Source organism: Lissotriton vulgaris, chromosome 10, assembly GCF_964263255.1.
Source record: "Lissotriton vulgaris chromosome 10, aLisVul1.2, whole genome shotgun sequence".
Classification (NCBI taxonomy): domain Eukaryota; kingdom Metazoa; phylum Chordata; class Amphibia; order Caudata; family Salamandridae; genus Lissotriton; species Lissotriton vulgaris.
This window is the reverse complement of record NC_141698.1, coordinates 482,459,266-482,471,479: the sequence shown is the minus strand read 5'-3', so window position 1 is coordinate 482,471,479 and position 12,214 is coordinate 482,459,266. Positions and strand designations below refer to the sequence as shown.

Here is a 12,214-nt window from a genome sequence, read left to right as displayed (position 1 = left end):
CACTAGTACCTTAACTGTGCGATTGTGACCCGCCCATGTACATTACTCAAACACTAACAATATCGTCATGTGCTGTGTGATCCTGCCGTGGATCGGCAATGGCAACCTAACTTGGTTGCCCTAGTTCCCTACATAAATATTTTTTAAGTCAAACCCCTACCCTGATTAAACTACAAACCCATGTTGATAGCATACAACATATGTTTTTATAAAAGACATGGTGTAAATCCAGTCTGCTATGTCCCATTTGCATATTAAATTAAACAAAACACTTTTCACAAACACCCAAATATTTACATGTGAAGACACAATTCCAGAAAGTCCATATATAATACACAGTTCCTACTCATCTTGTTAAGAATATCTGTTTTTAGTTACAACCAGTTTATGTACCTAGGTGCATTGCTAGTTCTTCCCCGCTGTTAAGTCCCCCTGGGGCCTTAGTTTGTAAATCTACTATGTAGCGAGATTTAAGTCGTTTGAGTTTTTGTACTCTATCACCTCCTCTTTGATTTTCTGGTACCTGGTCTAAAAAAAAGTACTGGAGGAGATTTCTGTCACTTTTGTGCTTGATTGCAAAGTGTTGAGCCACTGGGTAAGTGAAATCCTTTTTTACTATTGCCCGCATGTGCTCAAGAATCCTTAATTTCACAGGATTGATGGTACTGCCCACATAGTTAAGGTTACAGGGACATCCTAAGCGGTATACAGCGAAAGTGGTATGACAAGACATAAACTTGTTGATCCTTCTCCCTCCCTTGCACCCCTTGACCTCATACGTTAACATTCTTCTGCTAGGAGCACAAGCTTAACACTTCCCACAAGGGAAAAACCCCCTTGCTTCCTGAAATGTGCCAGTTCTTCTCGCCACTGGTTCTAGATGACTATATACCAGTTGATCTCGAAGAGATCTAGCTTTTCTGAATGTTATTAAGGGGGCAGGCGGTATATCAGATCCAATGATACTGTCTGTCTTCAGAACATGCCAGTATTTTTTCATGATCATTCTAAGCCAATTTGAGTCACGGGAAAAGGTGGTTATCAACCTGAATCTCCCTTCATCAGAATTATTTTTAGGTTTTGTCTCAAACAATGTCTTCCTCAGCAGCTGTTCAACCCTTTGGAGTGTATTCTCGAGAAGATCTGCCTTATATCCCCTTGCTAGGAATCTAGCAATACTCCCCTTCACTGTCTCCTTGTAATCATATGTCATCGAGCAATTGCGTCTTAGTCTAAGGAATTCCCCATAGGGGATGCTGTTAATTAAACTGCGGGGATGGCTACTAGACGCATGTAGCATACTATTTCCAGCAGTTGGCTTCCTATAGAGAGATGTCTTAATTTTACCATTATGCACCTCTACAATCAGGTCCAGATAGCTTGCTGCCACCAAGCTTATCTGGAAAGTGAATCTTAGATTGTAGTTGTTGTTGTTAAGTAGTCTTATATACCCTTCAGCCTCTTCTACCATTCCATTCCAGACCAGAAATAGGTCATCATTGTATTGGTACCATGATACGATCTTTTCTGACCATTTTTCGTTCTCAGGGGCCCAGGGTACCTGCTCCTCCCACCAGCCCACAAATACATTTGCGTAACTGGGGGCGAAGCAGGAGCCCATCGCCGTGCCTGAGATCTGTCTTAAAATGTCACCCTGAAAGAGGAAAATGTTATTACATAAACAGAATTCAATCAATTCTAATAGCATCCGATTATGCAATGCTAGTTTCAATGGCCGTTTTTTCTAAAAGTATTCTACCGCCTGGAGACCCTGTACATGATATATGCATGTGTAAAGGCTGGTTATATCAAGTGTAATCAGGCAGTATGTTGATTGCCAATTCAATGTCTCAATGTGCTCAATGAAGTCAGTAGTGTCTCTGATATAAGACTTTAAAGCAAGGACTGACTCAAATAAAAAATGATCCAAAAATGTTGAAAGGTTTTCCATCAGGCCACCAATTGAGGAGACTATGGGTCTCCCCGGCGGTGTGTCCATGTTCTTATGTACTTTCGGTAAATAATAGAAGGTGGGTAGGATCGGATTGGTTGTCTTTAGGAACAGATATTCATCCACATCAAGCATGTGTTTATCGTGCCATTTCTTCAGCAGACCATGTAGATTTTCAATGCTTGATTGATACACATTCCTCGTAGAGGTTTCGTAGCATTTACCATCCCCGAGTTGTCGCATAGCCTCCTCCACATATTGTTCTCACGAGGGAAGGACGACATTTCCCCCTTTGTCTGAGGGTTTACAAATAATTGACTGATCATCTGTTAGACATTTCAATGCCCTTCTTTGTGCTTTTGTTAAATTGTCCATGCTTTTCCTCGATGGTTTGCTTCCCCTGAATGCCATCAACTCCTTGATGATTAAATCTGAGAAAGTATCTATAGCATCTGCAGGTAGCTGTGGAAGAAATTTAGAGGTTGGTGTAAGTCCACTGCTTGGTGTCTCTTGATCAATTTCCACCCGTGATAGTCTCTGGGTTAGGATGGTGGTTTCTATGACATTTTCCATAGTCCCCTCCTGTCGTAAGTTTTCGAGCATTTCCAATGCCGTTAAGTCATTCACATTTAAAAGATCAGTCTCTTTTTGATTTATTCGTAAAAATTTGTTTTCTTTCGGAGTAGGTTTGGTCTTGTAATATTTGTGTCTTTCGGATGAATTTGAACAGGTCAATTCTAGTCTGTGTGTATTCTATGCCATCATTCGAACAGAACGTAAGACCTAATTTCAGTACTGACCACCACCCTAACCCAGAGAGCACTAGATTGAATACAAATGGGAACCACCCACATGGTAGACCGGTGCCACATTAAGCAAACCACCCCACTGAATTCAACCACCAGAAACAATAGCTCCACCCACAACTAACACCAGGCAAGCGGGAAACTTAAACCGCACCAGCCGTCCCGCAAGTCTGAGCCAGCACCACCACTCCCGCAGACCGGCCCCTAGAGATTAGGCGTGCTCAATGGAAACCAGCACACTGGTGTCCACGGCCTCCGAGGAGCCGGCTCCAAGACAACCGCCACTGAGACACCAATCCAACCAAAAATGAGACAACGGGACCCTGCAACTGATGATATCCGCACCCACACTATCAAAAACTCCAATGCAGAGCGCACCTCCTCCCCCGAGGAGGAGCCGTCCCGCCACACCCCAGGCATGCCGGGAAAGTGCAGCCGCAATCGCTGTTCGAGCCCGTAAGGAGGCTCAAAAACCACAAAACCGCAGGCGGTCCCGTTAAAGCAGGGACCATCAGGCTGGACTTGCAATAGCGGGCACCGGGCATTTCCCCGGTACGCCGCTAGGGTGGGGGCCGGTTTTGGGCTACGGGGGACCATTTATGTTACCGGGGTCGCAATATCGGCCCCCCGTAACAAAATCGGCCGAAACCGGCCCTTGCAAACTGCTCGGCTGCACTCCCCCTGAACCTGGGGGGAGGGGGGGGGCAGCTGAGCAGTTTGACAGGGCCGGTTTCTGTTCCCAGTCCGGCCCTGGGGACCATATCCGGAAGGGGGGGCACCCCCAAGAGGGGGTCTGGGCTGGCAACAATGAGGGCAACAGGCAGCCCAACAAAGAAAGCAGAGTCCCGCTATAGCAGGGACTAGAAGCCCAAACCCCACACAACAGCCACCCTAGCAGAGGGCCACACACTCACCTGAAAACAGGAACTGAAGGCAGCAATCACCTCCAGGGGAGAGTCTTGCACAGACCAGACTGCAGAAAAAAAGAACAGGATGTGCTACAGTGGGTTAGGGTTTATGAGCCACAGGATGTGGGAGTGGCCTGGAGGGTAGGGATGGGCTAACGGAGTTTTGCTTGTAAATTCTTTGGCATGAGCTAACGCTCATGCGTTAATGACTGTGACGGCGAGGTCTGACGAGGAGGTAATGACAAATGGGCAGGATGGGAGTGGGCCGTTGTATGATGAGGACACTAGCCCCATTCCTTCAACTCTACAGCACAGGTACGGGTCCAGCTGCCTCTGAGAGCCCTGCATATGATAGGAGCAGATATCATCCACCATAAGCTGTTCTCAGGCCCTTACAGAGCTTAGCAGAGGTGTTGGGAGCATCAACCCCATGAGCTTTCATACAAACGTTTCGATGGTGATCCTGCTAGAAAGGGGAGATGTCTTATGTTGCATAAAAAAAGTTCAGAAGTATGTAGCTCTTTTAAAGCCAATATAATCCACTTGAGTGCGTAAATGGAGTCATGGATGAAATGTAACTTACTATGTGGACTTTGTGATTGATTTTATTTGCGATAAAATAGAGTCATAGATAATGTATTCAAATGTACACACTTTCTTGCAAACAACGTGGAAATCACACACACAAACAAACTGAAAACATGGTAGCTACGAATGGAGGGAACCTATGGGAGGGAAAGCCCACTTATGTTAAATAGTGATGGTTCCTCTACGAGATGAGACTAGATTTAGGCAGTAGTGGCTGCAAGTGCGCCTTCACATTCCTCCAACAAATACAGAAACACAAGTTACCTCAGCAGGTTTATATGGACAATTTTCATCAACCGAAGACATAAAAGGACACTGAAACATGCAATATTCACCACGTCCTCGGCTTCAGGTTCTGGTATGCTGGCGCCCTGGAAAAACTGGTTGCTTCTGAAGATGTACTGATGCCTTGGAATCAGCTTCCCTGGGGAAGGTAAAATCTTGTCAGAATCTGAGTTGATCTCACTTCCAGTCGAGACTCAGTTCGGGGCAGGGAGATATTTTGGACAAGGAAGTTCTAGGTGACTGACTAGGTTGTCTAGGTCGTGGGAATGCCCTATTGCCGTTACAGGCAACAATTATGGCCAAAATCCCTGGGAAATTGACAGGGACGTGTCATTTCGCCTCGGGTGCAAACGTTCTAAGCCAGCTTTGGCTTACTCGAGCATAAGAAATATGACTTTCTCGGCCCTACTCTACCGACCTTGTGAGGCATGTTGCTCTCTGGGAAATCTCCCCAGTCCCCCGGAGCCCAGTCAATCTCTGCCTTCATCCTTCTTGCTGGTAGGCTCTACCACCTAACCTTTCTACTACAAACTGCCAGACAAGCTAAAAGGGTCTCTTACCCAGCGTCCGGATGATCAGGTACAATTGGTCCATGTCAGATTTGCCCGGCCACAGCGGCTGTCCTGAGAGCAGCTCTGCAAAGACGCAGCCAATGGCCCAGACATCGACTGCTGCTCCATACTGCGTGTCACCGACGAGGAGCTCGGGGGCTCGGTACCATCGAGTGGCCACATAATCAGTGTAGTCATCACCGGGTCGGGCTGCAGGGAAAGCAAAGGATGTTTCTGATTAAGAGGGGCAGTAAAGAAATCATTTTGACGAAGTAGAGTCAATTAATACTTCCCATTCACTGCTGGCTGCTGAACACGGGTGAATATAGGCACCCTTACCTTGTTTCATAGAAAGCCTCCCCTACACCCCCACTCATGGAAATGCTGGCAACAATCCACCTCAACTGCATGAAACTTCAACGTCATTATGTATTGATTGACACGTTCGAGAAATGAAATGGAATGCTAAGAGGCCCAAAACACGAGCACCAGAGCAGTCTGAGACAAGAATGGCTTCTATCACAAAGCGGATGATCTAGAACCGATAACACCCCATCCCCAGAGCACGTGAGGCCTTGAGGTGCACAGGTCAGAGAGAGAGCGAAAGCAGAAGCCTGAGTCTTGACCAACTGCCTAGCAGCTCTTCAACTCTGCCTTAGCCTCCGAACGCTGATCACAGCTCAGGATGCTGGAAACACGGCTCTACTGTGAGATGAGCATGAGCCAAGTTCGTAGCCTATGCCCAGCCCACTTCCTGTCACTACTGCCTGTAATGTGATGCTCAGCCTGGTTACGTGTGTGTTGGAATGTTTGGGATTGGAATGTGAGTAAGCTTTGTTTCAGTTGGGTTAAGGGCTGAGCGACATTCAGACTGCTCCTGGTGGGGTTCTTCATTTATATACTTTATCTCCTGTAACTTGTAACTTTAATAAATATTCATGAAATTACCAACAACGAATGGACTATCATTCTTAACTTTACATCTGGCGACGGGTTTAAAACGGACCTCCGTGTCAATTTCAAAGAAGACTTTTGTTTAAAAAAAAAAAACGGATTGAAAACAGAAACTTAAGATAAAGGACTTTGCAGCAAGAAACCTTCGAAACAGACTGGCACCCAGAACCCCACCAGTGACCTTTCACCGGTCGCCCTAGAAGTAAGTGCCAGTTATTTACATCTTTCTGCAAAATTAAATCTTAAAGGGCGCAAGAGAGTGTTTCTCGTGGGCTGACTGCATGCCGTGCTGAAGAAAGCCTTTTGTTAAATACCCGCTACGAGGACGGGTTCTCTTTACAATAAACTCAGTTTGTGGAAAGAAAGGAGGCTAAACTAAGTAAAGGGAAGGAAAGGTGAAAGAGTTACTCTCAACCGGAGTACAACTGTTTGTTTTCTGCTTTCTCCTGACCTGCTCCTTTTAGTCAACAAAGGAGTGTTCCTTTTGCTTCGGCAGCAGGCGGAAGGGAGTTTTTCATTTTCTTCAGCAGCAGTGTGTCAAGTGTTTGGCATGAGCATTATACTTTACTAATGTGTTAAAAGTTAAGAGCACATAGATATTGCTCGCGCTCTTACCGTTGATGTTTGCCTCTTTCGAAGTCAGCGCGAGGCATCTCCATGCATCAAACCTTACTTACACTGTGACGACTTCTCTTGCACGTCATCACGTAATCCTGTGCGTGCCTCCATCTTTCAGGAAGTGTTCAGGCATTGTTAAACTGTTGCCCAGCAACGAGCAATTTATGAACATGAAATACGATTAACTTTATCGCATACAGTTTGAAGTTCACGAGCTCAAGGAAATACTTGCTCTGCAATTGTTCTTCAGTTTTCAAAGTCTCCGAGAGCAATTTAGCTCACGCACTCCTGTAATCAGATGACACCAGTGACAGCTCATCAATCATTGGATTCCCTTCACGCGTGAGAGCACTCCTTCAAGGAAATACACGAGCTGCAATTCGTTCATTTTTTTTTTAACAGAACTTTAAGCCTCATTCACAATAAACAAGGTGCAGAATATATTCGAGACCATCAAACCTTCTTTTCATCACCTCGATCTGCTGGTTATCAAAGTACAATACTTTTATTTGTCACAACACTGCCACCTAATGGTTATTTTCCATCGTTGCACTTTGATGATGATGTGAATTTGAGATTGATAATGCAGAAGTCGAAAGTTCTGTTAAGTGTTAGCTCTTTTATGAGGATGCTACTACCTTTATCTGCTTTTCACTCACATTATATTTACAGTTACATTATTCATAAGTTCTTAATGATTTGAATTTTACGGTGATTTCAATTTGTAGTTTACTTTAAGCCTTTCGTGATTTGCATGTAGGCATGTATGAAATGAAATGATTTGATGGTTAGTCTCCAGTGCAAATGCACTTGTATACACACCAATGCAAATGCATTCATCAGTGCACTGTTCTTAAAATTTATGTTTTTTTTACATTTTGTTTCTTGAGATGCAATGCATTCTCCTACGCACCAATGCAAATGCATTCATTAGTGCACTGCTCTTAAAATTTATGGTTTGTTACATGTTGATTCTTGTGATGCAATGCATTCTCCTACGCACCAATGCAAATACATTCATCAGTGCACTGTTCTTAAAATTTATGTTTTTTTTTACATGTTGTTTCTTGAGATGCAATGCATTCTCCTACGCACCAATGCAAATACATTCATCAGTGCACTGTTCTTAAAATTTATAGTTTATTACATGTTGTTTCTTGAGAGGCAAATGTATTTTGCTTTGCAACAATGCAAATGCATTCATTGGTGCATTGTTCTTAAATTGTTGGTATGGTATTCATTACGTGTGGTCCTTTAGGAATGCAAATGCATTTGTCTATGTACTCTTAACCACACAAGCTTTTAAGCTCCATAGGTACAAGCTTTTAAGCTCCTCAGGTTCTTTGAAATGCAAATGCATTTGTCTGTACACTGTTCTTTACACATGGTATTTATTACGTGTGGTCATTTAGAAATGCAAATGCATTCGTCAGTGTACTGCTAACCACACCAAGCTTTTAAGCTCCACTGGTACAAGCTTTTAAGCTTCTCAGGTACATTTCATGTATTGCAATTTATGCACATGTTGTACTGTTTTTATGGTGTGTTCTCATCCATTTAATGTGTTCAACACGCATTCGTACTGTTGCACATGTTTCTTTGTGTTACATTGTTTTTATGGTGTGTCCCCACATCATGGTGTGTCCCCACATCTACTTATGTGGTGTTTCCTCATCTGTGTGGTGTGTTCCCATCTATTTAATGTCATACTGTTTTTATGGGGTGTATTTTGGTGATGTGCCCCCATCTATTCAATGCGTTTAACACACATTCGTATTTTTGTACACATTTTTTTATGTGTATACTGTTTTTGGTGTGTCCCCACATCTTCTTATGTAGTGTGTCCCCATTTATTTAATGTCCTTTATACCCATTTGTGCTTTGCTTTATTTCCAGTTTGTACTCTTGTATTATTTCATGTCGGCCCGGCCAGCTTTCATGATTTTTATACCTGAGTCGCTTCCTGTTCTTGTCGTGGGAGTGCTTTGGTTGTTTGTTTTCGGAAAAAGGGAGATGGGTGATTGAGTCGTCTTTAGTGCCTTCAGTCTTTCTTATCTTTAGTGCCTTCAGACTTTCATTTGTTTCTCCAGTCTTCCTCATTGTTTCTCCCACTCAATACTTTATCTTCTCATCTCCTTTTATCATTATAAAAAGAGAGATGATGTAATGTGATGCCCAACCTGTCATCTCAGTTTCTCCTTTTCATTATTAAAAAAAGAGAGATGATGTAATGTGATGCTCAGCCTGGTTACGTGTGTGTTGGAATGTTTGGGATTGGAATGTGAGTAAGCTTTGTTTCAGTTGGGTTAAGGGCTGAGCGACATTCAGACTGCTCCTGGTGGGGTTCTTCATTTATATACTTTATCTCCTGTAACTTGTAACTTTAATAAATATTCATGAAATTACCAACAACGAATGGACTATCATTCTTAACTTTACACTGCCACAGATTGTTGATGAACTGTCTAACTAGCTCGTTGATAAGAACTCTGGGATATGAAGGTAGCCACTTATGGTAATCAAGTTCTCTATAAATCAATATTACATATCAATCTGCATACATAATTAATTCAGTCACCCGTCACAAATTAATATGTATTATGTACTTTAGCATTCTTCAGATTTCCACAATTGCTCATCTGTTGGTACAAATAAAGCACTCAGTTACCTCATAAGTGATATATATTGGTTTATATTAGCCGTAAGATAAACATAGCAACTATATTGGTTTATATGTGAAACATACTTAGGGGCCGATTACGGCCCCATGGTCGGAGCCTTTCCAGGCCACATCTTGGTTTACTTTCCGACCACCGTATTACAATTAGTCTGCCGGCCAGTCGGAGGCAAGCCCATAGTCCCAAAGGTTGGTCTTTCCACCCATGAGATTACGATGCACAGTTTCCGGCAGGGTTTGCATGACGGCCTTTCCAACATGGAAACACTGTCAGAAAGCATGTTTGGGACCCTTTAGCGAGGCCCCTTTTGTGCAAGCCCCCTGGTTGGGCGCTGAAGGGGCACCTATGGGGCCCATTTGTCAATCTTTGGACTTGGTGACAGGCACCTTGAGGTGCCTGCCACCGGGTGCAGGGATTAACATCACCTCCCATTTCCCTATGGAAGAATGTACAACGGCAGCTGCCCACAATACATGCTCCCATAGGGAAATGTCGGAATGCAACCAAACAGTGTTCGGCCATATCCTAATCAGGAGGTCGGGACAGCTGATCAGAGGTCAGTTGTCCCAGTTCCGAGATGTTGTTGGCCAGACACAAGGCCGCCCAACATAATAATGGGTCCCCCAGCATACTGCAGTGGCTCACACAGTTGGAATCCATTTAGATGTACTGTGTCGAGGACTCAGCAAGCCGAGAATGTTGTTAAAGTGCCACTAATGACCAATATTATGCCACTGCAAGCCTTATTCCAGGGCTGAGCACCACTGTCCCAAAAATACCGGTAATATATTAAGAATTACCACCACTATGGAACTGCTTAGGAGTATGTATCATCCTGCCAGAGATGACAAAAGTACGTGAACTATTTCTGCCATTAGTCTGTGCCTAGCACTTTGCTCATAGTGGGCACAAACATGCCAGGGATTCCCACATTCTTTTAAGAAGTATGACCTTTATGCCAATATTTGCCACCATAATGCCAGGACCAATGTTATTGCAGAGTGGACATAAAGATTTCCCATTTGTCCATAGAGTGCTAGGGCCCACATTTTGATGTGGTTGGCCAGAATCATGCCCATGAGTTCCCATATTAGGCAAACATGAATAGCTCATACATCAGTACCTGTCGCATTCAAATATACATGGATGTAAAGAATCCACAGCTCATCATAAACAAAAACAGAGCGCAACCCACCATAAGAACAATGAAGTATGGCATACTCAAGAGTACACATTGCCAGCGATCCTCCTTTCTAAATGCCCATAAAAGGTTACAAAGACACAGCAATGCTTTTCAACAAAGAGGTGGTGATTTTCTACACCTTTTAAAAATGTAAAACTCCAAGCACAACACAGAAATTCACAACGCAGGGGAGCTCACAATGTCATTGTCAAGAGTTGTGGTGTTGGGTATTTTTGTTATGTTCTTAGTATTATGGTGTTACTAGTACTTTGGTTTTACTGTGGTGTGTCGCAGTGTTGTTATTATTGTGTAGTCATTTGATTGCAATATTTAGTTGCATTGCTTTATGTGTTGTTGCTATGTTGTGTTAGTGTTGTTATTGGTATGTTGGAATTTTGTTTCGGTTATTTTGTATGTTGTGTATGTGTAATATGATTATGTATTACTGGTGCGCATACATGATTTAGTAGTGTGAAGATGCTATAGGTTTCTATATAGATGTGTGATACTGGAAGGTGTGTGACAATGTTGCTGTATGTAGATACTGTGCTGTGAGTGTGGTTGTGGTTTGCTTGCCTGGAGTTGATTAAAGAGTAAGTAAGGCTTAGGTGTGCTTGCTTAAAAAGGTTTAAATCGGTAATAGTGCTATGGTGTGCAGGAATTCAGTGGGAATAGTGCTATGGGGCAGTGCTGAGGGAGAGTGAGCAGAGCCAAGCCATTGATCACATAAGCTGTTTTTCAGTCTTAAGCTCACCACCACCCATCCTTTTCAACAATGAGCATGAGGAGTATGGCAGCAACTCCTTCCTTTCTGCCCACCCTGCTCCTAGTCACAAACTGCATTTGGTAGTACATTTAGTAGTATTAGAATAGTACTAACAAAGTATTACAAAATCCTATTCACAAGACTAGGGCCAGATGTAGGTCGGTCGGTAACGGCCGAAAATCGGTATTTTCGGCCGTTACCGACCGGTATTCAAGAATTGGCATGTAGGGGCACAATTTTACAGAATCGGTAAATTTACCGAATCTGTAAATTTACCGAATCTGTAAAATACCGAATCGGTATTTTTACCGATTCGGTAAATCTCAGATGTAGGTGGGACTCTTCTGAGTCCCAAAGGCCTTACAAAATCGGTATTTTACCACACAATCCTATTGTGTGGTAAAATACCGAATTCAGGTGTGCATGCACATGTGTGCATGCACACCTAGCCATGTGACAGACAGACATGCCCTTAGGGCATGTCTGTGTGCCACATGGCGCACATGTCTATTTGTGGGGTGCCAGAGGGTGTCAAAGTGACACCCCCTGCACCCTTGCAAAATTCGGTATTTACCGATTCTGTAAATACAGAATCGGTATTTCCCATTGATTCCTATGGGCTTCAAAGCCCATAGGAATCAATAGGAAATACAGATTCTGTATTTACAGAATCGGTAAATACCGAATGTTACAGATTCGGTATTTCCACATCTGGAAATACCTACATATCCACCCCTTAGATTTACCGATTTTTAATTACCGAATCGGTAAGATTCGGTAATTAAAAATCGGTAAATCTATTCTACCTACATCTAGCCCTAGGAGTGTAAATCTCCTCGCTCTCTCCTATCTTTTTTATGGGGAGAGCTGCACACATGTAAGTTTACTACTTTATAGTATATGTGTGAAGGACTAGGGCTGGAAAA

The 12,214-nt window shown here is 43.3% G+C and overlaps 1 protein-coding gene across 1 annotated transcript in view; it reads right to left on the bottom strand.

Moving 5' to 3' along the window:
• The window catches only part of LOC147685432 (cyclin-dependent kinase-like 4), an 892,274-nt gene that overhangs the window by 324,650 nt on the left and 555,410 nt on the right, over positions 1–12,214 (bottom strand). Inside the window, exons 6-7 of the mRNA XM_086941335.1 lie at positions 5,099–5,299; positions 4,589–4,677 (exon numbers count right to left, since the gene is read on the bottom strand). Of these exons, the coding sequence (XP_086797461.1) occupies positions 4,589–4,677; positions 5,099–5,299 (290 nt within the window). The remainder of the gene's footprint in view (positions 1–4,588; positions 4,678–5,098; positions 5,300–12,214) is intronic.